Source organism: Phallusia mammillata, chromosome 1 (genome assembly GCF_965637545.1).
Source record: "Phallusia mammillata chromosome 1, kaPhaMamm4.hap1.1, whole genome shotgun sequence".
Classification (NCBI taxonomy): domain Eukaryota; kingdom Metazoa; phylum Chordata; class Ascidiacea; order Phlebobranchia; family Ascidiidae; genus Phallusia; species Phallusia mammillata.
In genome coordinates, this window is record NC_137252.1 from 11,367,492 (window position 1) to 11,395,481 (window position 27,990).

Below are 27,990 nucleotides of genomic sequence, written 5' to 3' on the forward strand. Positions count from 1 at the left end.
GAACATTTGTAGGCTTATACTGTTCCAATGGTCATTACAAACGTTACAAAAACTATCTAGATTTTATAGCCATCATATAGATCCAAAATTTTACATCTAGACTTAACCAAAACCGTCCAGACTTAGCTATAAAATATCTCGAGTGGCAGTCCTAACTAGCTTACCTGAAATTGAGCTTCAGCTTTTTCCGGCGGGACAAACTACATTTACATCACAAGCATTTCCCGCCAAAACATTTAGCGCCAAAATGTGAAAACCAAGTTCAACAAATTTTGACATTTTTATAAAAATGCAATTATTTGCAATGACTGTCGACTTACAATAAATATATGCGCCCCTTTTCTACTTTTCTCAGGGAAATCAGAACATCTGGATGACAATAGTGATGGGGAAATTTAAATGACACGTTAAAAAAATCCCCCTTCCATACAAGATGGACTAGATCCGATTGTCGTGTTTTGTTTTGGCAGGTGACTAATAGTTTTCAAGTGTTATTTGACTGCATTTGTTCCGTAATTAGACATATTTCACGCAATGGATGATTGTTGCTTCTTTTCGATGGTTTTGGAACATTTGCAGGTAACTGAAGTGACAAATCAGAAAATATTGTTAAGCCTAAACTGATTGATAAACAGAAGCACATGTTTCAACATGCAATTTTGACGGAAAAACTTTTTTTTGTTTCACAAAGGACAAAATTAAATACTTTGGATTAACATCCTTGAATAAGTATATTTTGTGGTATTTGTACCTTATAGTTCTAACTACTGCATGTCAATTGTGAAATACTTTCCTACTTTCTAGACACAACACAAGACACTCCACAAAGTCTTTGGGGAGTTTCAAAATATTTCAAGAGTACCTGTTTCACAAGAATGCAAATTTGGACTTACCAAAATCATGTTTGATGTTGGCAAAATGTTTCAGCAAAACAAAAACCTCTTGCAACACTTTAAAATGTACCTGAAGTGCAACCAGTGGAAAAATGTGCAATTAAATCCTATGCTTCTTTCAACAAGCATAAACTGTAATGAAACCTCTGCTGCAACTGCTGATAGAAAAGATCTGGAAATAATTAAATCTGCTATAGAGGTACCAAAGAATGTTATGTTGCAATACCACCATAAAACTCAAAGTAGCATGACAAGTTTTGTTCTAAACACAAACCCACAAGCTGTATTAGGCAATAAATTTCCAGCTCCACACACTTTACCATTACCTTCTGAGACTCCTTGCTTTGATGAAAGTGAGCACTCTACTTCAAGTTCTGATGTTTTTCATGCAAGTCCCCCTGTTTTAAAACTACCCAACATTGAGTTTGGGGATGTTGGTACTGTGGATCGCAATCAATTTGAGGGCCCTGTTGTTAATAACGCCAGACCAGTTTTAGCATCCTCAAAGTCAGACCCAAACAACAGTCCGGGTAAAATGCAGAAGCATTCTTCTAAAGAAAGATGGTTAGTTTTGTATTGTAACTAGAATTTGCTTATGATTACAATCTAAATAAGTTAAAAATAAAAAAAAAACTTTTATAAAAGCTTGTAGAAAGACTGATGATGGCATGAGCATTTGCCGAAACGTTTGAACAATAAAGCATGTCGCTTTTTACGTCTATTTGGGCCGTTATTTTCACCATTAAACTTTTAGAAAGAATTTAGTGGAAACTTTGAATTACTACATTTCTTTGTGCAGTAAAACGGATTCTGACTTACACAATCATAATGAAAATGATGTATGTACCTCTTCACAATCTGCTGCATCATTTTTTGTTGGACCCCCTCTCAGCACCAAGTGTAAGTTTGTGAACATTGATTTGTGCAATTGTTTATTATTTTTATTTTTTATAATTTTATTTTTTTTAATTATTTTTCCATAACATGAAACTACATCCTTGTTGTTTAGGTTTACGAAATGTCTTCAAAACATTTATAAAAACTCGACTTCCACAACAAAACTCTTGGTTCACCTTTATAAGATTTGGCCTGGAACTTTCCGATCAAGACATCAATCACATACTGGAAGATTTTAAGGATAATGCTTTTGCCAGGAAATTTTCATTGCTTGAAAAGTGGGCAGAGGGTATGTACAGGAATTGTATTAGTATTTTACAATGTAGGGACAGAGAATTATAGACCTACTTGGTGGGTTTACTCATCACTCATCAGGATGCTGCCACAAATGTATTGTAAACAATCAAAGATAGATGCTGAAGAGTTGATTGGATATGTAGTCATACAATAAGTTGGAAATAAATATCTGTTAGAATGACAGTTGTTACAGTTTTGGTGTGTAACCATATGATATTCTATTGTTGTAGGGAAAACTTTTGAAACGGAAGACGAGGTTATGAATCTACTGGATGCAGCATGCAGAGCATCGATGTAAACATCAAAGGTTTTTAATACAATTTGAACTCAGTGTCTTGGAAAGACCTTTTTTGCATTGTTAACTTGGAAAACCCACAAAAGAGGCATTTCATTTAAAGTGTGTGGTGAAAAATGTAGCAACTACTAAAATTGGCTTTGCTGGTATAAATGTTTTCTGGTACCAACAAATTCACAATTTATTTTGTTCCAAGAGGAATTATTTATGTTATGCATTGTTTCTCTCATGTTTCTGCTGTGCACTGTAATTTGTACTGAGAAGTTTCATGATATGAAAGTTTTAGTGGACTGACACCACCAATCTGTAGCAATCATGTACTTGCAAAATGCAACAGTTTTTAAATTTTTAGTCTGCGTAGTATCCTTTTATTGTGCCATGGCATTCCTTTAAGAGCAAACATGTCTTCTGCTTTATTTTGTTTTTATTAGAAAAAAATCTGCTATTTTTATTCAAACGTTAGTAAGCTGCAGTTGTGTTTCTTGTGCAGTGACCTTTTCTTATGTATCGTTTATAATCAACTTGTGTGGGGTTTGATAATAATTTTTGTCTCATGATATTTTTTAGCATTTTATAAAAAAGAAAGGGCCATGTATGTAAGTTTATTTTGTGTTACAACATTACCAATTATCACAACAGCATACAAAAACATTAGTCAAAATTTCTGTGTGTTCCACTTTATACTGTCCAAATACCATTCCGTTATTTCCACTGGAAACATATATGTCCGCTATTTAATGTGCCACCCAAATGCTACTGATGTTTCTTTTTTATGAACCAACTCAAAGTGATAGCATGTTAAAAAAATAAAAGTTGACAAAACCTGGTGTATTGTTACATTTTAATTTGTTTGTTGCTATCTTTTTCAACGCCAAAGGAAATGTTGGCTTGCATATAAACATGTTCAAAAACAGTAGATTACTTATAAATAATATAATATGCTTTACTTAAATCAACTCAACTTATACCCTGGGTCCATAAGAGTTTAAGCGGCCCACTAATATCAGTTTAAAATTGAAATCAACTATTAGGCATGTTTTTTTGATTTAAAGGTGAAACATTATTTAGCTGATTATGAAATTTAGCATTTTACTTTACATGTTAAATACAGATCGATGGGGCATCAAAATATACCTAATATTCGAAAGCGTCCCAAGAGTGTATGGCACCAGCACATTCTTTTCCTTTCCAGAGCCCCTGGTTGTACCAATAGCGAAATAGGTTTATTAGTTGTTTACAATGGCAAAATAAGAAAACGTTCGGACAAAAAAAATGTATTTAACTAATATTACAAGGCGTTATTGCAAACCGTTGTCTTTAAAAGTTGCTTACGTTAATTACCCACATGCAGATGCTTTAATTATTCTAAAGCAATTGTTACGTGCGCTACATCGTCATAATTGTGTCACGGTGTTTACAAATGCATGTGACATGTCTCTATGTATCTTGGTATCGAAACACGTCAATCATATTTTCGTTACGTATTAAAGTCAACGCATAAGACTTTGCAAAGCTGCGAAATCAAGTATGACACATTTTTCATGCCAACCAAGGAGCAATGCTGAAGCCGTGACCTCTTGGGCAAGAGACCGCTACTGTTTATGGACATGTAATGCGTCATTTGGTGCTTTTTGTACGTAACGATGATGTTGCAATTTAACATAGGTTTCGATGTTAAGTTCAATTACGCAGATAACTTATACCAACACGGTGCTCACAAAAGTATACTAAATTGTATGTACTTTGATAATCGCTGGTGTAAATGTCAGTGTCATTAGGTTTTACTTTATGAGAAAAAATGATTCAGTTGTTTCCCCTTCGTGAAAAAACTCAGAGATGCAAGGTCGGAAATACGTCAAAATATTTTGGAGTTTGATCAAGTGTGGAGAATGATGAGTGATTCACCGGAAAAAATTGGGATTGTGACTAAGGGATCACCACCCTAAAAAAACTTTTTGGACTGGCTTAGATACACGTTTAGTAAGCATGGTGTAAAATAACCCTCATTACGTATTTTATGTGGTGGCAACAGCCAACAAATATCACTGCAGTTACAAAACCTGGCTGTCATTGTGTTTGGTTTTCGGATAGCTGTACTTCAATAACAACAGTTAAATGCGTTTTGAATTTGTATCTTTGTTTGTCCATTGTCAAAATTTGTGTCTTTGGCAAAAAGAAAAAAAAATACTTCAAGCGATGCCACCAAGAAGTAGAAATGAATGCAACACACCGCTAGATGTCCCTCGCGACTCACATACATTTTTAAACTTGATGTGAGAAGTTCAACTCGACGATTGATGCGATGGTAAAATTAAGAACAAAGAAATCGACATTGTTATTTTTACAGAAGATAGAGCTTTAAGGCAAGAAAACTTTTACTTGAATTTTAACTTTTTTTGCCAAATCAAATTTCTTCTATGGTAATGTATAATTTATGTAACTTTACAAGACGCAAATTTTTGAAAACTGATTTTTGGGGAAGCGCAATTTATGAGTAATGATCGTAAATGTTGTGTGGATGACAACAAGTGTTGACAAACAAGCCACGTAACTATATGAAACAAATTTCAACTGAACAGGCCAGACAAACAAAGGCGACTTGTTTTTGTTGCCAAACACGTTTGTTACCCACAATACGAGTGATTGTCTAAAAATTTGGCGAAGAAAGATTTTAGCAAACCGCACTTTACGTGCCTGCGTTGCAAGTTCGTATTAATTATAACGCGTTGACAGACGAGAAAAGTCTAAGAAGGTTTCCAGTTTACTAGACATTGGAATGCGGTGTTTAGAAAACAAAGATGTTGTGCTGTTATACCAGACTGGTTTGGAAACAAATGTTCGGGAAATGGAGATGACATTTTCATCTTGCACGGCACTGACCGTTTATTAAAAAAAGTATTTTATGAGGTCGTCGTAAAATTTCCGCTTTTAAAGCACCAATCTCACATTTCTGGCCTGCAAAGATAAACAGAGTGTGAGGAACCGGTAAAAATAACACCTTATACACGCGTCAGGAGGCGCCTCGTCAAAACTTCGCACCAAGGTCGGCAAAAGCGAACGCTTTTTCGCTTTTTTATCTTTCCGCCTTCCTAAAACGTCAAGCCCTAAGTCGTCGAGCGTAGCACGAGCGTTTTAAGCGATCCGGACAGAAATGTTGTTTTTAAGTGTTTGAAAAGGGCCTTTCCTCGCCAATGGACGACACCCGCTGAGGCGGTTGTGTTTGTGGTATGAAATGTGATGCTGCTGATATAAGCTTGGATTTCTACAGCTTAGTTTAGGTTAAGTTTTAAACGACAAGTATACATATATGTTGTAGTAGGCATTATGTATTGCAGTTTAAGTTACACTGCCAGTGGACAACCAATCCGTGCAATACGTGTCTCGCGATTAAGTTACGACTGTTCTGAATACTTTTATTTTGTTGGACTTAGGGACATTATCAGCTGTCTCGCTGTGTTGTTCTTTAGGACCTTACCTTTATCTGTTTGGTCTTGGTACAGACCACAATATTGTTTGGTTTTGCGGTTGTCGACCGGTAGTTCTTGAAAAAATTCATGAAACCATAGAAAAGTGAGGAGAATAATAGTTTCCCTAATTCGATCCAGAATATAACGATGCAAATTGCAAACTTTTTGTGCCAACTTGAAAACATGTAGTGAACACGTAGTTGTCGTACCTGTTTTAGTGAGTGCCAAATAATGTTAAAGAGTCTTTGATGTGGTAACTGTGTCAATGGCCAAACCCGACAAATGTTATTGAGCATAATTTGTGGTTCCAAAGCTTGAAAATAACAGAACAAAAAAGCAAAATGATCGCCATAAAATGACAATGGTATAGGTTTGGTTAAAAGAATGTTACGACGTTTTGACAATTACGTGTCCTCTTAGTTTGTTTATAGTACGATTAAGAACGACAATTTTACCATGCATTATGCTGACTTTTGTTTTTCGAATTTGAGTGCTCTCGAAAGTGTGCATTGTGTGGGCAACATTTCATTTCAGTTCGCTGCTTGTTTGCGCTTATTGCACCTGTAGTCTACACCAGTGGTTCCCAACCTTTCGTGGACCATGGCCCCCTTAAAGTAACTTTTTGGCCTTGTGGCCCCCTTCAAGTTACCATGTAGGACCTGTGGTCCCCTCAAAATGTAGATAGCAATCTCGCGTTGGAATGCGGTATTAATTTTGGTCTTAAACAGGTCTAATGGAGTAAATGAGCGTGATAAACCTCACTATAAACAAATAGTGTGTGAAATAGTCGATTAAATTCGGGAATAAAGTTAAAGTGAAAATGACTTTTAGTGGGTGTTTCTTGTGAATCTACGCCCGTGCCCCCCCGGAACACAGCTCCATGGGCCCTGGTTGGGAACCACTGGTCTACACGGTTTGTTTGTGGTCGTACATTGTGATCGGTACGGTTTTACCACTTTGTTCAGGGTAATAAACTGTTGAAAGCTCAAGTCATTGTGTACCTGTGGGTCATGGGAAAATACAGTCCAGTAGTTTATTACCGGGAACTGCATAATTTTACACACAGAAAGCAAAAGATACGTGCCATTGACAACGTTTTGAAGTAACTTTATCTGCATGTAAGCTTAGGAGTGAGTGCTGAAGGCAAGATTCCTTGAGTTAGCCAAGCGTGTTGCAGCAAAACAGTGTTGAAAGCTGTGTTACGCCGTTGACCCAAAACAAAAGGGGGCTTGCACAGATTCTATAGTAGATGCATTGCAGCTAATACATCTATCCGATTACTACTTGCAAAGATTAGGCTGCTTGAACGGCTGTACTGCGTTTATGGTTATAGTTGTAAAAGATGTTAAAACAGCTTTTGTAGCGAGGTAAGAATTGTATATGTGGGCCTGAAAATCGAGTCTCAGTCCGAACTTTTACACAATGAAGCCAGTATTAGGCCCTAAAACTAAATTTACCTCGGCGAAATTACAAACGAAATGTACCGAGTGAAAAGTGAGGCACAAATCAAGACCTTTTTATTTGAACTTTAGCCCGAACCGTCCCGAAAAGCAAAGCCCGACTCAGCTATGAGCAATGTGCAACAGTACAAAAAATATAGTTGCAACTTTGCGTTTCTATCTGACTTTGCGAACGGATAACGTCATATTGTATCTAGTTTCCAAGTGCACTGTTTTGGGTGAAAACAGTTAAAGCGACAGACCAGAAAATGCAAAAAACAGCTGCATTCAGCTGACGTAAGGAAAACCGATCGCCCCTAAACAGAGCATTAAAAGAAGTCTTGCAGATGTAAACACAGCAGAAGTGCTAACGCGTAAAACGCAAGGAATTCGAGGAAAAGTGTGCCGCGGTTTTGAACGAGTATCTGTCAGTTACATTTGCCAGACTCAGCTGTCTGCTTATGTTTTTATAATTCTTAACGCTATTGGATAAACGAAAATATCTTGGTTCTTTGAGATTGACGAAAAACTGCTTAGAAATTCTTGTTTTCCGGTCCGAAACACCTGTGGTTTAACTAACATCAGACATAACATGAGTTTTCAGTGTTTCCCTTCAAATCTGAACCAACAAAACTGTTGCGCAACGCTCTTTAAAAATTTATGCCGTTTTAATCGAGTCAAACCCATTGAAAGTCCAGATTTTGCAACAAAACACAGTTACACATTTGAAAACTAGAGTTGATCGCGAATGGTTTACGATACGTTAGCGATGTTTGAAATTCAAAGTTCAGAAAAGTTAACGATGTTTAAAGTTCAACGTCATCATATAGATTTTAGGTTTGTTTCCGGAGTTGACTATTTAGTTAACTGCAGTGGTTTAATAGAAACGGAGGCATCAATGAATTGTCGAAAATTGGTAAGAGTCAGATCGTATGCCTTTGTCTTCATGTCGATAATCAGACAAAAAACACCTCTACATTAATTTTCATTAACCAAAAGTTTTCTTGAAATATATATTGATAATAATATGGATATACTCGCAGGTGTATACATACATATATCGAGAGAGGGAGGGTAGGTGATAAGAACACAGAGCTCAGATATTCGTGTGGATTTTGAATACCTATGCTGCGTTTTCTCAAAGTCATCGCCAAAATAGTTTTTGTTCAAAATGTCACGTGACCTATTAAAAAAACTTCGTTTAAAGTTTGTACGCGTCGTCAGTTAAGTAGTGCGAAAGTCTTCGCTGTTCAGTGTCAGGGACCGCGCCTACCACAGCTGGTGCGCGGTTTGAGAGTCCTCATAAGCATTCCAAGGAGCTGACTTTGGCCCTTCAACAAGTTAAAGAAAACACCCGCCTCGCACCAAGCACACCCAGCCGAGCACACCAAAAATCTGTACAGTGTTGAGGAAAAACGGGCAATAGGAGAAAATCATTATGCCAATGCCAACTATAAAAGGAAAATCCCTTCTTCTTGCATATCAGTTTAGGTTGTAAACCTATTGGAAGTGTTATCTTGTTTGATGCTTAGTGACAGATGCGCTGGACTTGAAATGCTACTTAAGTTTATTACGAAGTTTTGTAACTAAGTCGACTGGATAAGGAGCATAAAAAACATGCTGAAAAGTTTTACAAAAATGTTTTGTTGTTTGTTGCAGATCTTATCGTTACATTCCCATTTTCCTACATATTATTAAAGAACAAATATATAAAAATGGCGTGGCACATATTTGAGAAGTTACTTGAAGAAGTTGCCAACTATTCACCATTCATCGGAAAAGTATGGATCACATTTATATTTATATTTCGGTGAGAAAATTTTGTATCATAAATTTGTTTCTGTCACAAAGATCAATGTAGAAAACTACAGTACCTAAACTAAGTAAATTTTGTTACTTTATACGCCAAGGCAGCGATGCCTATATTACCTTCTTTAAAAAAATTGCTGCTTTGCTACCAAAGCACGTATGAGCTTTAACTGTACAATTCTGTCTTTTAAAATTCTGGACGCAATTTAACTATTTAAACGAAATTATTATTTTGACTCACTATCATAATTTCCTACTTCTAATGTCAAAACTTTTATTTTAAATGAAAAACAATCCAATAAAGTGTTTTTCATTTTGTCACCATGTGTTTTGTGTTTACAGTCTTATTATGGTGGTGAGCATTGGTGATACGGTATATGGCGATGAACAGTCGAGTTTTAAGTGCAACACCCTCGAGCCTGGTTGCGAGAACATATGCTACAATCGTTTTGCCCCCATATCTCAGATTAGGTAAGCACTGTTGTAAAAGTTAAGTCCAACAACGATTACACAGAAAACTACTATTTTTGAAGTTTTGTGTGATTTTCACCTTCTTTTTTTTAAACAACTAACTTATCAATTAAATTTTCCGCAAAGAAAACAAAGGCGGTTCGGTTTCGTAAAGCGCGACGGAAATTTCCACTTATGACGCAACGTCATGTGACATCACTGGCGTCCTGAACTCTGCGTCATGTCTGCAGTGACGCGTAACAACGGAGAAGATCGTTTCAAACGTAGTCGACAGTGTTTTTTACGCTCAACTGCCAGCGGAAAATAGGTTACATTTGAAACTATTTTCGTAAAAATGCGACCACGGTAAAACGCAAGGACCTAAAGACGGCCCAAAAATTAGGTTAGAGCCTATTTTACACGTACATCTTATCACAACATGTCGCATGTAGCCAAATTCACGATACCCAGACCTGGTGGAAGTCCCCACCACTCCTAATACACAAGATTGAATAATTGATCTTTTTAAAGGTTTTGGGCAGTTCAAATCCTTTTCGTGGGCACACCCAGCATCATGTTCGTAGTCTACGCTACTCATCGCATGACCACAATTCCACCTGTGGAACGGAGCGAATCGACAAGACGAACAGAAAGTGACTCAACGGCTAGAACGGACGAGACCCAAGGTAAACGAGTAACGAATAACGAAAATAAGATGTTAGGGAAAACCCATGTTATACGGATTTGTAATTTCCATAAAAAATGTAAATGCCTTTGTTATTTTTTGCCTTTTGACGTAGCCAGAAGTTATTTGCCCCAACACGCAAACTCAGCCACTCCAGTGCACTATGTTAGTAAACACGCGAAGAAGTGAAGGTCGGTGTTTTCCTGCGACTTCACATGAAAAATACCCAAGTCATAAACATAAATCGTAGTTATTTGTGGAACTCGTAAATCGACCCGAAAGTTGCACCAACGCTACAAGTTCAATTGGGCGTTGGCTGTTTGGAAGCCATCTTTTTTGTTTTACTCATCAGTTTCGCTGTAGTTTCGAAATTCATGCTTAATGCCGTTTAACTCACTCATAAAATGATAAGTCTTCACATGAAACTATATTTTCTTAAATTTGGTTGAACATCTTAATGTTCCATATTCTGTTATACCAAGTGTGGTTAATTTGAGAGTTTAAACGACCGTGCAATAAACCAAAAAGAACTCAAAAAACGACCAAAAATTTTGTAAAAAAGTTTGTATGTCAACATGTTGGCAGCAATAGATCATGCGTTATTGACTGTTGACCTATGGTTACAAATAGGGCATTGTGAAATGTATGTGGTTTTATAATTACCAGAAAGCGGTCGGGGGGAGAGAAAACGGCGGAAAACTAAAAAGCAAAGTGAGAAAGAAAAAGAAATGAACGGACGGGGACCTCCGGATTATGAGGAAGTCATTCGAAACGGTGTGAAGATAACGATATCGAGTAAGTAGCAAATTCAACTACTAAGTCAAAACGATTGTGAAAAGCGCACATTGTTAAACAAAATGGATGGAACGATTCAAATAATAGGATACGGAATCGAATGTCCTGTGCAATCTTTCGGGTTTGAATTGTATGACTTAAAAATCAATTTGTCATTTTTTTGCATGGATTTTAACGACCTTTGAGATTATGTTAATTACAATTCCTGTCCAGTGTTTTTTTAAGGTGTCAAATTTCTCCAGCGGTTTCCCAAAATTTGCCAGTAGCCTAATAAATAATTCGTTTAAGCAAATATGGCTATTTTTTGGTATTTAAATGAAACACTTGCGGTCTCTTAAAACTACTTGGCGGTCACCCAAACCAAACCTTAAAAAAACCCTGTTCCTGTCTATTGTTTTTAGGCACTGGAAAACGAGCGAGCGAATCCGATTCTGACTCAGGTTCTAATGTGAACGAAAAATATGTTTCAAAAGTACAAGAAGACCACGCAGCTGGCATAAGAAACGAACTGAAAAAGTGCATCAAAAACGTGGAAGACAAGTAGGTGGCAAACAGTGAAATGTATCAATAAGGCACCATGTGACAGTCATAATACTTTGCCGTGATTGTTTTAAAAATTAGGTTCACAAATAACGAAGGCTGAATTCCAACGATTTATGCGAAACCTTGCAAATGTATAAAATGTTATTGATTTTAACAGACATTTTGGTTCTCTAAAAATGTGTTCAAATGCATTATTCAAAGCGATAAGCGACGACAAGCCGTGTAAAACAGCCTCGTATTATCGAATTTCGTCTCCTTTATAACGTTCGAAAATCAAATGTTTATCTGCTTATAGGGATAAAACGGTAAAGGCCGAACGCAAGACCGTCTATGCACAAGGAGGTACAACAGAAGTGATAAAGACCCCTGGCATCGTCCGGGCTTATGCAGCACAAGCGGTGCTCAGAACGGTCATTGAGGTTGGATTCTTGTACCTGCAGGTAACTTGAAATTACACAGCCAACCTTCACCTACATTGGTACAAACACACTCATGCAAATAAAACAAGTGGGAACTAGAAAGGTGGCTTTCGTATACATTTCCATTTAGTTCTATATCTTGCTGTTTACCGATTTCCTATGTACACACCGTTTTACCTACACACATGATTGTTTTTTTTTTCAAGCTTGTTTATGAACTTACAAATTGGCAAAATATAGAAAAGTCACCATTCTAGTATATATATAGTTGATGGATTGAGTTTATGAGTTAGTTGTGAGCTGAACGATTTTGCCTATTTAAATAACTTTTCTACATGAATTATCTTGCGGCCATTTTTGACTAGTCGATTGGAAACTCACTGCGGTATAAATGCATGCAGTTACAAGTCAACATTTCAATATTGCTTTTGTATTTTTGCCCACAGTATCGAATGTATAATTTCATCGTTCCGGAAATGTACGTTTGTGAAGGTTATCCCTGTCCAAGGATCGTAGAGTGCTTCGTATCAAGACCAACGGTAAGAAACCCAAAATATACGCCCCTGTGACCATCCAATACTTTTATTCCCCGACGAACCGTACAATTCTTTTGTTAGCCGTGATTTTGGGTTGGGCAACATCACTCTTCACTCATACGTGAATGTTTTTTTATGTGAACTGTAGTATTAGGGTTATCATATGTAATTTTGACTTAATATTGCGTGGTAGCGTGCCTGGGGCTTAACTGTAATTTCGCGTTTCAATGCCGCTACCTAAATCAGTGTTGGTTAAATACGTGGGCTATACATTCCATTTTGGTAAATGCACGAAGAAAAAGTTGGAACATTATGCGTTAGGGTTTTCTGTTTTCGTCGCAAAATGTCAAAAATCAGATGACCCCTTCCTTTCTATGTCGGATTTAATGAATAACACCCACAAGGAATGCCCAAAAGTGTTCTGGAAACAAACCTCTCATTCCATTTTCCCTTCCAGTTTAAATAACTGACTTAATGACTGAAATTTGTCGTTATCAAGTAGCTTTTACGTCAAACAAATAGGTTTTGCTTCAAAGCGATTTAATTAGATAAGCAAAAAAAATTAAAAAAAATATTTTGTTGTTTGTAATCACAGGAGAAGACTTTGTTTCTGCGATTCATGTACATCATGTCCCTCGTGTCTTTGCTGTTAAACGTTATCGAGCTTTACTTGCTGATTTCAAAGTGGGTTCGACGAACGTGTTGTTCCGGTTCAAAAACTACGGAAGTTCCACATGGCGATCGTCTTCCAATGGAGGAAATAATCATAGACAGGTAATTATTATGACTCAAATCAGTTCAGGAAATTCTACTGACGGCGGTTGAGCCCCCAGACGCCAGTGGTTACGTTTTTCACGCCTGGTCAAACAGGATTCTGAGAAAATGCCGCTTATAGGGCGCAAAGCTGGGTTGGTTATGGCGAAACCCCGTTTTGCGGATTAAACGAAGCAGACAAAATGCCGCAAAAAGAATTTGTTTATCGCGCGAGGGTTGGAAACTTGGGGAACCGTAAACGTTTTACATCTTTGAAACTTAAATTCTATGAACAAAAGCCTAACATTTGACTTTTAGACACACGCAAAAAAACGGTTTCTGTTTTACATTTTAACAAAAGGATACAGTATTTCTGCTTTCTGAACAATAACGCGAATAGTAAACCGTTTAAACAATTCTCAGTCTTTCTAAAACACCTCATCAACGGGCAATAACTTTAAAACGAACACTAAAATTGTAGTTTATACACAAGCAGCAACAACATATTTTTAGACAACGCGGCCAGCACGGTTATCGACGGGCACGAATGCAAAACACATTTCCCGATCTTGGTCCATTTCCACGTTTTGCTGATGGGGTTGGAGATGACGGATCAGACCACGGGACAATGGACAGCGATTATAGGTTTTACGACTTGTAAAGTTAAACTAATTCTGCGCATTGCAACAAAATATCGACTGCCCTAAAATCTACCAGCTGTATTAAAATACGCCTTTTCCACAATGTTTTCCACAAAAGTCTGCTTGAGTGCATTAAAAACAGTTAATGAATACGTGAGTGATGTCGCCTTGTTGGGGTATGAAATCCAATCGTTTGCGCTGCTCTGTTGTTTGCGTGTATATAGACGGTTTAACACCATTGTTTCGAGTTTAATTTTTCTCTTCTACATACCTACTCGCCGACATTATGTGTGTAATCTTTGTGTCTTATGCTTCCAACAGCCAATATTGTTCATGACATTCCTTACTATCATAATGCGCAATCCATGTATTGTATTTTACATATGAAATAACACTATTGTCTTGTGGATTTACAATACTGTACCACCATTTTGTGAACAAATGTATGTGCCACATTCTTCAAAATTATCCGTTTTTGTTCAACCCGCTTTGTTATGTGGGACTATTTATAAATTTTGAGTTGCTGCTGCATGTCGAGTACACCGCCTTTACAATTGCAATGTAATTTTATATTCTGAATTAATGTGTGCTTCATTGCTAAATACGTGATCAATTTGTATCCATTTACAAAGCCAAGGACATGGCGTCAAAATGTCTACCGTATGTCAAAATGTTTATGATTATGACTCTTTTTGTGTGATTTAAATTTGTTCATGATTAGTATTTCTTACATTAGAATGTATTTGGTTTATAGTTTATACTGATGCTTATTTCACTGTGTATCCTAACTGCAGTTTTCGCCTAAGTGTCTTCCGCTTTTTGCAAGATTTGCTTTGTATTCGTCGCATTTTCATATTAGCTGTGTTTTTACCACATGACCAAACGTAAACTTTGTCAAGTTTTGGTGCATAATGTTTTACGATAATGACGACGAAAGCGCCTTAAACTGTTCAGTACAACTGCCAAAGCATGGTACATTTGTAGTGAAGCGAAAAGGGATTTTACTTTAGTTTATTTAAAACAGCTGGTTTCAAATCCAAAGTCTTCGTTGTCGACAAGGACATTTGACTTAGCACAACATTAAAAATGAGCACGCTTGTAAAGCAATTAAGATAACCTTTCAGGTCAAAACTTGATTTGACAGAAGTACCGCAGGGCTGAAACCAGTGTCGCATTAAGGGTATGCTGGCCTGTAGGCACATTTTATAAGTGGCCCGAAAATCAGGGTTGCCAACTAAAAAATTAGAATTATCAATGTTGCCACATCATTGTCACAAAGATCGTTGTTGCAACTATAACACAGAGTAGCCTACCGTGCAAAAACTTGTTCACATGCCTAACTAAATAGCAACTTTGCGCGTTTTTGCGATTGAAAACGCGTTAACTAGTTTTTGAAAAACATGATGACTAAATTTCTCCTGATTTTAAAGTGGCCTGGATGTTTGACTGGCCTGTAGGCTTGTGCCTATTTTGCCTAATGGTTAATCCAGCACTGGGTGGAACCAATTGCGCCAGCGAGCTATTGCAATTTTCGTTTGTTTTTGAGCTTTTATATGCCCCCAGGGCTATTATCTGGGCCTTTTATTACAGATAAACTTGCCACTTTTACTGGTGGCTTTTTGAAATAGGAACAGGTTACAGGACTCAGTAGCCTAAGCCCATGAAGAAAACTCCTGCCATGTAAAGGTGCGGTTCTTGGCCTAGTTTTGTTAATTACATTTGGCCAATCAGTGTTCAAGGTGGCACATCCCCGGCGTAATATATGTTTGAACAATAAAACTTTTGTTTGTTACAAAAGCAATACAACTTTTGGCTTTAGCGCCACCCATCAATTCGAAAATCGGTAGAAAAGGGGAAACTCCCTAAGTTTCCCACAACGCTGTTTCAAAGAAATTCATTTTTTTATTTTCGTCATTAAAAATCGCATTTAAGTATAAATGTTTGTTAATGTCCCATAAGCCAGAACCAAGTAAAAAACATACATAATTTTTATTTTAAAGAGAAGTTGGTATGATGTGTTGCGACATAAAATTTTAGGGTAGATTAACAGAATGGTGTTAATTCAATTTCTGTTTGTTTCAAATAATATGTGACCTATTTGTACAACAACTATGTGTGAAAAGTTTGTTTTTATAGCTTCATTAGGTTTTTTGCTATTTGGAATACTGGAGTGGCAACAAAAAGAGCCTAAAAATGGAGCACACAATGGGAGGCAAGACAAAAATGCCAAAAATTGCAAAGGTATGGTATGTAGTATGTACATTACATGCAGCACATTTGATAGGTGATATGACTAAAAAAGTTTCATTTAAATATAGTTCAAGTAATTGTGTCATATGTGTTGTTTTTGTCTTTTTTAACTTAATAATCTACAAAAGTAGTATAAAAGGTAATTTGTACAGCCCCAAATTGTGCAAAACTTATTCTTTTATTTGTGTTTTTTAGGTCAACAACAAAGCACCTGCCCCTGTTCAAATCACAGCCGAACAGCTTTTGCGTGAAGCGAAAGAACGTGAATTGGAACTTTTACCCCCAGTAAATATGTTATGTGTAGTATTGTGATTGTGATTTTTTTTTTCCTTTTCATATCATATCAAGGCAAATGCTTCCCTTAATGTTACAACTGCACTGCTTTTGTAAAACACTATCACGATTCTGTTACACAATTATGAGCGGAACTGATGTTAGTCCAACAGCATTTGTGTTTAAGTTAAATGTTGTTGTCATTTCTTGTCTTTCTTCAGCCACCTAAACGAAAAATAACTGATCCACAAGAACTAGAGGAATACAAGTTGAAGAAAAGAAAGGTAACAAAAAGAAATCATTTAAAAGTACACCTTAAAACTCATGTACATTTAACATGTTTAGGGTTTTGAAGACCTGTTAAGAAAAAACAAATCCTCCATTCAAAACTGGATTAAATATGCAGCGTTTGAAGATAGCATGAAGGAAATTCAAAGGTCTGTTATATGTTTCTATTTTTTTGTGAAATAATTAAATTTTTTGAGTAATTTGTTAGCAGCCATTTTAGTGGCATTTACAAGAATTTTGGCAAAATAATGCTTGAATTTATGTTGATTTTATGTTAGAGTTATCACATTGCAACCGACTGCAAAATTTTCTTCCAAAGGTCTGTTTTTTTTTCCTTTTTTCTTAAGGATAAGGATTTTTTTCAGCAACCATTTAGTTGAGTTTAAAATATATCACAAAACTAGGATTGATTTATGGTAAATATATTACATTGCAACCGACTGCAAAATTTTCTTTATAGAGCTCGTTCTGTGTATGAAAGAGGAATTGATGTGGCACATCGGTGCATACCCCTCTGGTTGAAGTATGCAGAAATGGAAATGAGAAACAAACAAATAAACCATGCTAGAAACATCTGGGATCGTGCTGTTACTATCCTGCCAAGAGCTAATCAATTCTGGTAGGGTGGTGTTTAAAATTTGTATACATCAAAAAATTGTCACCAATCTCATTACATACAATTCTTTCATAAAAAAACAATTAACATATTTATCCAACCACACACAGATATTTAAGTTATTTGAGAGACATCATCATATGATTTTAGTTGTTGATGGGCAAATGTGGTATACAGATACCAAAAAACTTATCTGGATTAGATTGGTGATCTGGATTAACCTATGTCAATTACTTCTGCATCACAAACTATTTGTACCTCTAGTTTTGTCCTAATTAGGTGAAGATCCGGATTGTCTGAATTCGGTTTAACAGAGATTAACTGTATATATGTAAAGATTTCTTTCATAAAAGTAATACACTTTTACAAAACATCAATTTTTAACTGCAATGCCAAAACCGTTACTGACTAATTTAATTGTCAAAAACTGTTCAAGGCACCTTCTTACTCAAGATTTTTACATCTAAGCTTGGGAAACCAAGAATAAATGTAAGAAAAGTGTTGAGAATTTTCTTGTATTCAGGTACAAGTATGCATATATGGAGGAGATGGTTGGAAACGTGGCTGGATGCCGGCAAGTGTTCGAACGTTGGATGGAGTGGGAACCTGATGAGCAAGCCTGGCATTCCTACATTAACTTTGAATTGAGATACAAGGAAGTTGAGAGGGCTAGACAAGTCCATGAAAAATATATCCTTTAACACCTCACATTGATTTGTGTTAGTTACTGGGTGTACACTGACTAGTTACCAAGCTATGCTATTAACCAAATTTTTCATGATAAACTAAGGGTTCACAATCCCTGTGCAAAAAAGCAACTAAGTACCAATTTATGGGAAAGCGCTCAACAGAAATAATCTGTGTTACAATTGTTTAATGTGTTAATTTACTGTTTGAACTCTAACTAAGTTGGGATGTTAGTTCCTTGACCATTATGTTCACTTGTCTATATTCATCCTGATATTAAAAACTGGGTGAAATATGCTCGGTTTGAGGAGCGGTTTGGATACATAATTAAAGGACGACAGGTTTTCGAAAGAGCTGTGGAATTTTATGGAGAAGACCACATGGAACCAAATCTGTTCGTCAACTTTGCAAGATTTGAAGAAAGACAAAAAGAGGTAACTTTCCAAACATGTGCATGACTGTAATGCGTAACTGCACAACATAAACACATAACAAAAGGAGAGGTAGAGTCAAGCAAGCAACCAAATATTCTTCCTGGCTAAAATACCAAACTTTGACATATTACTTGGTTATTCATGTCTAACGCTTCTTTCCATCCCTGCATTGTTGTGCTTGATTATAATCGGTTGAGCATTTAAAAAGGTTGGCTCATTGCTTACCACCAATCTGCATGATGCCACACAACTTTTTGTCACAGATTTCAAACAAATTGCGCCCAAATTTGTTTTTAACGGCTTTACAACTTGTATTCCGAATGCTTGTTGATAATAAAAGGGCACAACACTTCTTTTCTGGGGATTTCCCATCTTTCATAAATTGTCCTAATTCGCGAGATTTTCAGCGTGTATTTTAAAACTACCATGATTTCTCTTAATTCGTGATATTTCCAGGGCAATTTTTAAAAACTATTTAATCACGCCCAGAAGGTGGAATTGAACCACTCTGACGCTAATCAGCTACAGGTTTGAAGCCTGCACCCCAGACCACTGAGGATCATCTAGGCACAAATACTAATTCGCGCTCGATATATATAACACTCCACAGCCAGTCAACTTACGTTTGTGGTGACTGTGCGCGTGATTTGGGTCTGTGTGCTTGCTTAATGCGTTCAGACTGTCCCGAAGTTCTGCTGAGTCATGCTGACTGTGTTAGTACCTCAGTGGTTTGTAGCTTTAATGGTATAATGACAAATATATTTACTTTTCGGTTGCAGTATGAAAGAGCTCGTGTGATTTACAAATATGCCATCGACCGAATTGACAAACAATTAGCCGGAGACCTTTTCAAAGCGTACACAATTTTCGAGAAAAAGTTCGGAAACCGATCAGGCATCGAAAATGTGATCGTCAGTAAAAGGAAGTTTCAGTATGAAGAGGAAGTGAAGGTATGAAATTAAAAATTTGCCTTGAATACCATTCGTAGAATACCAAAAGTTGATGACGCACAATGACCCTATAATTTTATAAAGCACTAATTTGTCAAACGAAAATGTAAAGAAAAGAAATGGCTTGGTTACATTTTTGTGTGTTTACAAAGCAGTCACAGAACACGTTTGCAAAACTGTGCCATCAGTAGAAATTTATTTTTGCTTGTGTTGAATTTATACCACATCTTCATCAGCTCATATGACTTAATATCGATCATTACAAAAATATTTTATTTGCGTTTGAACGGTCCGATACTGCTCAGTTTAAACACTCTCAGTTTATTTTTTTTAACAAAGTGGGCACGAAAAATGTTTAAAATCATACCAGTAGCGAATCTTATATTACTGTTGTTGATTTTATACCGTATTTTGTTGAAAAACAACTTAATCTCGACCATCTTAGGCAAATCCACATAACTACGATGCGTGGTTCGATTATTTGCGTCTTTCGGAAGATGAGGGGGACGTTGAATCGACGCGTGAAGTTTACGAACGTGCAATCTCGAACATTCCACTTGTGACGCAGAAGCGACACTGGAGGCGCTATATCTACTTGTGGATTAACTACGCGTTGTACGAGGAACTAGAAAGCAAGGTCAGTTGTGTTGGATTTCAAAAGTCTATGCCACTTAACGATTTTTGTTACTCTGTATTCGCTTTGCAAATCTGCGATTCAAACTTGGGTAAGTTAATTCTTGGGTAAGCTTTCCTCTTTTTATTAAACATGACTCTATATGTGAACAATTATTTCTTTTTCTATCCACCGTTTTCAATAAATATATATTTTTCTTTTGCATATAGTTTTTACATCAACTTTATGCAAGTAGCACAAACTTTCAGTTTCTTCGAAGAAAGGGCAAAAATGCCTAACTAGTTAGTTTACGCATAAACAGCTCCTAATTACACATAACAAAACCTCGTCATGCCGCACAATGAAATATTTTACAGTATTTTCTGTGATTTAATTCCTCCATTTTAGGACATTAAAAACCAAAAATATCGTTGTCTGTAAAATGTCTTATTTTTTTGTTGGCCAAACAGTATCTCGTGGGCAACAATTGGCCCTTGGACCACGCTATATTGGGTGTTTGTTTAAAAGCAAATTAAAACGAAAATATATTGTGTCACTTTTTTATGTTTTATGTGCAGGACATGGAACGAGCCCGTGACGTGTACAAGGCGTGTCTTGACGTCATACCACATCGCAAGTTCACATTTGCCAAAATCTGGATCATGTTCGCCCACTTTGAGATTCGCCAGAAGGATGTGACACAAGCAAGAAAAATATTTGTAAGTCAGTAAACAGTCCGACACTTTTAATGTTTTTAGTTGGGATTTTTTATTGGTTCCTCGTGACAACGGACCCTTTTTGTATTGTCCTCTTATTGTAGCCCTTTTTGGTGTTTCTCGCTCAAAGTATAGGGTTGGACTTTTACATAGCTGTATAAGGATTGGTCACAACATCTTTGTTGTATTGAAAAAATGGAATTAAAGCATGTAAATTAATCGCCTTAAATCGTGCAATGATCCTTAAGAGATACAAAATTCTACAAGCATGCTGAGAAAAATACAAGTTGTTTACAAGTTTATGAAAAACAACTAGAATTTGCTTTAGCATCACATCAGTTAAATGACAAATTTGTTGGATATTAATTCGTCGTGGTGTCTATAGTCTATACCAGTGGTTCCCAAACTTTATCTACTCGCGTACCATTTTTTGGGTTCATGCAGCGTTCTCGTACCACCTACAATAATTGTCAGAAAATTCCAGAATTCACAAATAAAAATGATGTGCAAAATGTTTAATGAATAAAAATGTTACTAAACTTTACTAACTAACTTTACCTTAGTAACTTTAGTCTTTAGTAACCAAAGGCTCGTAAATATTAAACAAAAATTAGTCAAACTTTTACCGCCCTCGCTACGGTGCCACTGTCAACACAACTAGTAGCTTATTACAATATCTGACTTTAAGGATTTATTACGTCGTAATAACAGATTCATAACGTCATAAAACACCTATTTCGTCACAAAGAAACCCTGCTTTACAGTTCGATGCGTCAATCAATACACCAAGGAATTAGAATTTAGTAGGGAATATAGTATGAAATTTCACGCTCTACGTAACTTGTGTAAATTAAAATAATTACGATAATCACTAGGAGATCATTTGCGATCGTTTGGTGTGAACTGAATAAGTTGCTCGCGTACCACCTTGGAGACCTTCGCGTACCACTAGTGGTACGCGTACCATAGTTTGGGAACCACTGGTCTATACGATGCAATTGGTGGATGTTTTGACGTTTATGTGTTTGTTTTGCAGGGAGTGGCTATAGGCAAATGTCCAAAAGACAAGCTATTTCGCCAGTACATTGAACTCGAATTGCAACTTCGGGAGTTTGACCGCTGTCGGATTCTCTACGAACGATTTCTGGAAACTGCATCCGATAACTGCACAACGTGGTGCCGGTTTGCCGAACTTGAAACGTTGCTAGGTGACGTGGATCGAGCTCGAGCCATATATGAGATTGCCGTCGACCAACCAAGACTCGACATGCCGGAGGTGGGTTAGTTGTTGGTTCAATGGTTGATTGTGGTTTACGGTTGTGTGTTACTGTGGAGTATGTGTGATGTTTGAATACAAGTTTTGTTTTTAATTTAAAGTCAAACTTCGCCCAATTATACGAGCTTAGAATACAAAGACATATATAGGCAATTATGGCAGAATTTAATTCTAATAGTTTAACGTTGTTTCCTTCACTATTTTAAAGTTTTTAATTTACACTTAAGTTTAAACAACGTTTTATTACGGCTAGGAATTAAAAATTGTTTTTCGTGCCCAAGAGCACATGGTTTGGAACTTAAGACGGCATCCCCTTTTTAAATACCTATAATTTCGCCACATATTACTCTTAAGCGGCCATTATCGCCATAAACATAAAGAAACAACCCAAATAGATGCACAAAAGATCTTGTACCATAACAGCTTTTGTGGAAAGCCTACATTGATTTCGAGTTGGAGCAAGACGAAAAAGACAACGCACGTAAACTGTACGAACGCCTGCTTGACCGAACTCAACATATCAAAGTATGGCTCAGTTATGCAACCTTCGAAGCAACCGGGAACGACAATAACGCTTTCAACAGAGCCAGGTGCGTGATGTCATTGGGAGTGACGTCATTTTTTTCTTGTGATGTGAAATAGAAAACTACACCCGAAAGAGTCGTTCTCTAGTCGTCTAGTTGCTTTCGGTTTCCTTTTCTGATTGTTTTAGGTAAAACTATTGAAATACTGTTGTAATGCAAGTCAAGGGTGGTATTGGCAACATTTTGACTCTTGCAGGGGTCGCTTACTGCCGCAATCGGTTCACGGAAAGTGATGTTTTCCAAACGTGTTTAGTCGTCTGGTTTTGGCGACAAGAACACAATGCAAAAGTTTTCGGTTGTGGCAGTGGACCACAACCGTTGACATTTAAAAGATAAATCAACACTTAAAATGCCAAGTCAAGTAGAATAGTCCACTTTCCGTAAAAAATACACTCTCTGTTACCACCTTGCGAAAGATAGGTCTTTGCGAAAACTGACATAGGCCTACTGTCCCCTGGACGAATGTCATACTTCAATGTTTATCGCACGTAAGAAAACAAATAATGGTTTTTTAAAACGTTGGAAATATACGCATTTTTTAGCTTTATTTGGCATTATTTTGTAGGGAAGTTTACAAAAAAGCGAATTCGTCTTTGAAGAACAGCGAAGCAAAAGAAGAACGACTCATGCTTTTGGAAGCTTGGAAAAAATTCGAGGTCAGTTTTTTAATACATGCAGCCTAGATGTAGTCACTGTAAATACACTGGCTACCTCTAATCCTTGTACGGAACTATCATAAATGTACTATGTAAGTTTTCCAGAGCATTACATGTTTAATCATGCAAAATTAAAAAATAAAAATAAATAAACTGCCTTTTTATTAACCAATCATTACTTCCATACGCCTTTTTGTAAGTGCCTTCGCTTGTCTGCTATTTACATTAGACTAGAGAGAAAAACAAAAAAGGGAATTCTTTTTTCCCTCTCACTTTCGCGCGCGAGGGAATGTAGTGGCTGTTTTGTTGCATCGACGTCGGCTCCTTCGATAGCTCAGTTGGTAGAGCGGTGGACTGTAGCGGGTTAAACCTCAGAAATCCATAGGTCACTGGTTCGAATCCGGTTCGAAGGATGTCTTTTTTAAGCTTTTTGCTGTTTAATTTAATGTCTAAATCATTTGAAGATTAAACAGAAATAATTCACAAAATCTTTTTGTTGAAACTGGAATAAATAATAGAAACACTAAACACGTACAACTTTATGCAGTGAATGCTTCGTGGTAAAATTGTTTTCCACAAAATGTGTTCACCACATTTAAGCTTTTTGACTAATTGTTGTTGTTGAAATGTTGCCATTTTAGGTCCCAAGTACACACGAATGTTCTGAAATTTAAAATTTGTTGGCAACTATCGTCGTTTATCTGTTAAAATGACTTTTTTGTGCCGTTTATTTGTAGACGGAACACGGAGACGAGACATCACAAAACCAAATCAACCGACTTATGCCAAAGCGAGTGAAAAAGCGAAGAAAAGTTACTACCGAAGGAGGGGTAAGAAGGGTGAAAATGTTTACGAAAACTGCTTGGTGTCACAAAATCTTCAAGGTCCTCTTTGTCGAACCTTTACCTCATGAAATACCTTTAGTCAGCCAGCCTTACGTCGTTAGCTAATCATTTACTCCAAAGAAAACCAGATTGGTCGGTTGTAAAATGTACTGTTGAACCCCCGCTGTAATACACACTGAATACTATCTAAATAATAAGTAGGGCCAATATTATGAACGACTGCGCCAAGTCAATTGTCATGTGAAAAAATAATGGCTTGGAGTGCCAACTTCGTTGTGTGCAATAGTGTGTAGGACTAGTAGGACACCATAACTTTGGCACGCGTACAAGAGGTTGCCGCACCCTAACACGGAGCAATGTGGCTTACTTGCATTCTGGCTCACAAACCTATTTGTCTATAAGTGTGTATTGTAAAACGAAACGTTTGGTGATTGTCAGTTTATAAGTTTAGGCGGGCATGAAACTTTGTAAACTGCAGAGATATGACATAGCAATTACATGCTGTACAGATTGATGCCGGATGGGAAGAGTATTACGATTACATCTTTCCCGAAGAGGAAGAAGCCCAGCCCAACCTTAAGTTGCTCGCAATGGCAAAGATGTGGAAGGCCAAGAAGGAAGAGGGAGACTCGGACAGTGATGACAGCTCGGACGAAGACTCGGCAAGTGACGATGAAAATCGAACTGTGGCTGGACCTTCAGGTTCAAACGACGCATAGCACTTGTATGAGTTGCGTTCAACAAATGACAATGTTTGACCTAACCACGCGAAAGAGCAGCTAAATCCAAAAAGCTTCTGACAGTGCCATAGAGGAAGACCTTTGGTGGGTAACGAGAACAATTTCCCCAAAGCCAAGCCCTTGGTGTTTGCTTTATTTTCTATCACAGTCGGCATAACTGTACATAAACGTACATTGTACAACGATAAATACACGGACATTAAATCAAATAAAGTACAGCAAATACGTTGCTAGTGTTTTCTAACAAAAGTGTGGGTGGCTCCCAGCCAGCCCCAACACGTGTTGCATAATATCTCGTCTCAGTTGCTCAAACTGCCAGACTTCTTTCAGGCATTGTCATTTGTTTCGTCCATACTGTTGGTGCCGTTAACGAGTTCTACAAGAGAAGTATTGCAACGTTACCCAAATAAGTCAAAAAACATGCTTCAAGAGTAAAACACAAGTGACACCTTTTTCAGGGAGATCCTTTTGCTCTTTCTTCATTCCATTAATAGGTGGCCGTGCAATTGGTTTCATTAATTTCAACTTTGTTCCACACTCCTGTCGTTCGATCTGAACCTTATTAGGGTTATTAATTGACATACTGTACGTTGGAAAGACATTTTAAACAGCCCAGTTAGTGCAGTTTGTTACCTGCTGTTTTTCAGAAATTAGTTTGCTGTCCAAATTGCTCAGATATGCTTGCGGTCCTTCACTGTGTTCAGCGAGAGTATTAATGTCATTTTCTGCAAGATCAATTCCTGAACCACAAGTGCAAACGAATTTGTTAATGCATTGATTAAGAGTGTCATGCTTTATGGAGTTAAAAATCTGAGTTTTTAAATGGGTATTGCATTAAAAAAGCAACTTGGTTCGGGGCATTGACTTATCCTTACCTTTGGGCAGTTTATGTTTTACCTCACCATCAGATATGGCTGGATGAGTTTTGGTGGAAGGGAGCTAAAGAAACAACAACAAAATGTAAAGGCTAAAGAAATATTAATATTTTGGATGTGTACAAACTTTTTGGATGAAGGCATCAGCCACTTCTTCAGGAGCAGAGTCATCACTGTGAAAATGAAGTAATTAAATTTTACAAAAGGTCTTCAAAAACAAAAATTGACAGAACCCATAGACTTATAATGAAAAAATGGCCAAAATCCTAAATCCAACAGGATTCTTGAGTAGGTATTTGGTTGGAAAATGTTTTTTTTAACAAAATTTTAAGAGAAACGTTTATTCAAAAGAATGTCAGTTATTTCATACTGATTGCAATAGACAACATAGGTAGGGTTGCAGACTGCCATTTACAACCATTGACACATTTTTACTTAGCAATCAATTGAATATTGAACCACATAAATCATGCTCTTTCTAGAGACCTGTCATTTTCATTTTTGGCCTGCTTGTTTGCCTGTTTGTCCATTAGTGAAGTTTTCAGTCTTGACTTTTTCCATGTGTAGTAAAATTTAACAAGCTGACCAATTTCCTTGTCGGGAATCTAAAAAACATCAATGATAAATGCTATTTCATTGTGAAGATTAAACAGTCTTACCAACTGCTGGACTTTGCGGAAGTTTTTCCCATGGAATGCATATGCCTGCTCAAACAAAACTTTGTCCTCCATTGACCAATCATCTAAAACATATTTTTATTTTACACCAAAATGAGCACAAAGTACAATGCTTATATACAAACATACCAGGCATTGGGGTAAAATTTTGCATGTCGCTTAAGGATTTTGTTACATCGTGTTTGTGCCAGAAAAGCATCCCAAGAGCCTGCTCCATGTTGTAGTGATGCTTATCTTTTGCAGTGTTACAATATGAATCCACTAATAAAGTTAGACAAAGTTATTCAACAGTAATAAAATGTCATGACATATTTGAGGCCTAACAATCATACATTTCTCATCACGCAAATCTTCACAAGGAGACCAAATCAGCATTCCTTCTTTTGAGTGAGGGCTTTTCTTTTGATCTGCACAAATAAGTCAAAGAATAGGAAATTAAACCTGCCATCTTACATCTATTACTAAAATATCAAAACGTTTTGACACAACAACTCATTTTTAAGGTTGCTTTACCTCCATCCCAAGTAGGGACCCTTGCTTGATACATTTCACCCACTCGCATACGCACCTCTGAAATGTGAAAATGAACAAGATTTACGCTTGGAATTATCTACATCAGTCTCTTAACATAATAAATCTTACCATAAAGACAAATAGGTAGAGATTGTTCATTGTAACATGAAAGGAATGAGTTATTACCAGGAATGTGGTTTGTTTTTATGTTCATATTTTTACACAAAAATATGGTAAAAATAGATTAAAAGTGTAGTATTTGAACAAATAAGTACTACTAGGTAAACAAGTTTCTTTGTTTTTGCTTAAAAACTACACAAATAACCAAAGAAAAAAAAGTACGGGTACCCGGAAGATCGTCCAGACGCCCAGCCTGCATACAGTAGAACTTACGTGGTTCCTCGTCGAAAAGGCTGTCGTCGCTGGCGTAACCTGATGTACCATTTTCCTTTCTTGGCCATATTCCTGGGTTACTGGTACTGTTACTCGACATTTTAACTTCGGCCGAGGCCAACAGGCGAAACAAAGCCAAGACGCGAAAACACCACCACACTCTTCGCAGGTCGGACAGACTGCGACGGACCGACGGCTCACCCTCAAAGCACTGTCAGTCAATCGGTATCTGACGTTGCCTGCCTTCACTACTGAAAACCAATATATGACGCATACGAGTATGGGCATGCCATTTTGCAGGGTAGATGAAATAAATCACTATGGTGACATAGTTTTGATCATGGAAAGTGTAATGAAGTTTGTTCGCGTGTTTTTGCGCGCAAGTTTGTTGTTTGCAATTGGCATGTCAAAAAATAGCCATAGCCGAACCGTTGTTGGTTTATGCAGCGATTTTAAAATGAAAATCATCCATGAAACTTGTGTTTGATGTAGGTAGAAACACCACCCGGTATGCATTGGAAATAGGCACCCGGTATTGCTACAACCCCGTAAGTACAGTTGTTTAAAAGGGATAGAACCGCATCTTATAAGACGACAGAATAAATACCAATATTTGTTGCCTGTACGATATGGTAACCCCCAAACTGAGCTTTGAGTGAAGCATAAGCATTTCTTTTGTTATTTG

The 27,990-nt window shown here is 37.0% G+C and overlaps 4 protein-coding genes and 2 non-coding genes across 8 annotated transcripts; 4 read left to right on the plus strand and 2 right to left on the minus strand.

Moving 5' to 3' along the window:
* The first annotated feature begins 325 nt into the window (after positions 1–325).
* LOC145203874 (uncharacterized) lies at positions 326–3,209 on the plus strand. 2 transcript variants are annotated; one of them, XM_080076238.1, is made up of 5 exons: positions 326–470; positions 805–1,457; positions 1,693–1,793; positions 1,903–2,079; positions 2,318–3,209. In XM_080076238.1, exons 2-5 carry the CDS (start codon positions 901–903, stop codon positions 2,383–2,385), a joined length of 903 nt encoding a protein of 300 aa, XP_079932364.1. In that variant the 5' UTR covers positions 326–470; positions 805–900; the 3' UTR covers positions 2,386–3,209. The 2 variants fall into 2 exon arrangements, with proteins under 2 accessions (XP_079932364.1, XP_079932354.1); XM_080076228.1 differs by having other exon boundaries at positions 340–579.
* Positions 3,210–8,919: 5,710 nt separating this feature from the next.
* On the plus strand, positions 8,920–14,894 carry LOC145207846 (gap junction delta-2 protein-like). Its single transcript, XM_080078803.1, has 9 exons — positions 8,920–9,098; positions 9,440–9,568; positions 10,079–10,233; positions 10,899–11,027; positions 11,429–11,567; positions 11,866–12,010; positions 12,436–12,528; positions 13,121–13,299; positions 13,792–14,894. The coding sequence occupies exons 1-9, from the start codon at positions 9,004–9,006 to the stop codon at positions 13,937–13,939; spliced, it is 1,212 nt and encodes a 403-aa protein (XP_079934929.1). The 5' UTR covers positions 8,920–9,003; the 3' UTR covers positions 13,940–14,894.
* A 627-nt stretch (positions 14,895–15,521) lies between these two features.
* On the plus strand, positions 15,522–25,072 carry LOC145227672 (crooked neck-like protein 1). The gene is made up of 16 exons (XM_080092560.1): positions 15,522–15,605; positions 16,056–16,160; positions 16,365–16,454; positions 16,664–16,726; positions 16,788–16,879; positions 17,191–17,349; positions 17,870–18,036; positions 18,289–18,467; positions 19,247–19,417; positions 19,863–20,054; positions 20,609–20,749; positions 21,783–22,022; positions 22,446–22,612; positions 23,172–23,262; positions 24,000–24,092; positions 24,617–25,072. The coding sequence occupies exons 2-16, from the start codon at positions 16,113–16,115 to the stop codon at positions 24,824–24,826; spliced, it is 2,103 nt and encodes a 700-aa protein (XP_079948686.1). The 5' UTR covers positions 15,522–15,605; positions 16,056–16,112; the 3' UTR covers positions 24,827–25,072.
* Positions 18,950–19,036, minus strand: Trnastop-uca (transfer RNA opal suppressor (anticodon UCA)). Its single transcript has one exon. It is a non-coding gene; the product is annotated as a tRNA-Sec (tRNA).
* Positions 23,586–23,675, plus strand: Trnay-gua (transfer RNA tyrosine (anticodon GUA)). The gene is given in 2 exon segments: positions 23,586–23,622; positions 23,640–23,675. It is a non-coding gene; the product is annotated as a tRNA-Tyr (tRNA).
* LOC145227682 (REST corepressor 1-like) lies at positions 24,964–27,556 on the minus strand. Of its 2 annotated transcripts, none has more exons than XM_080092575.1 (11): positions 27,306–27,556; positions 26,913–26,969; positions 26,732–26,806; positions 26,529–26,660; positions 26,382–26,464; positions 26,209–26,327; positions 25,850–25,895; positions 25,723–25,786; positions 25,481–25,587; positions 25,297–25,399; positions 24,964–25,223 (listed from the first exon to the last, which is right to left on the minus strand). In XM_080092575.1, the coding sequence occupies exons 1-11, from the start codon at positions 27,403–27,405 to the stop codon at positions 25,174–25,176; spliced, it is 936 nt and encodes a 311-aa protein (XP_079948701.1). In that variant the 5' UTR covers positions 27,406–27,556; the 3' UTR covers positions 24,964–25,173. The 2 variants fall into 2 exon arrangements, with proteins under 2 accessions (XP_079948701.1, XP_079948696.1); XM_080092570.1 differs by having other exon boundaries at positions 25,297–25,405; positions 27,306–27,555.
* Positions 27,557–27,990: the final 434 nt, after the last annotated feature.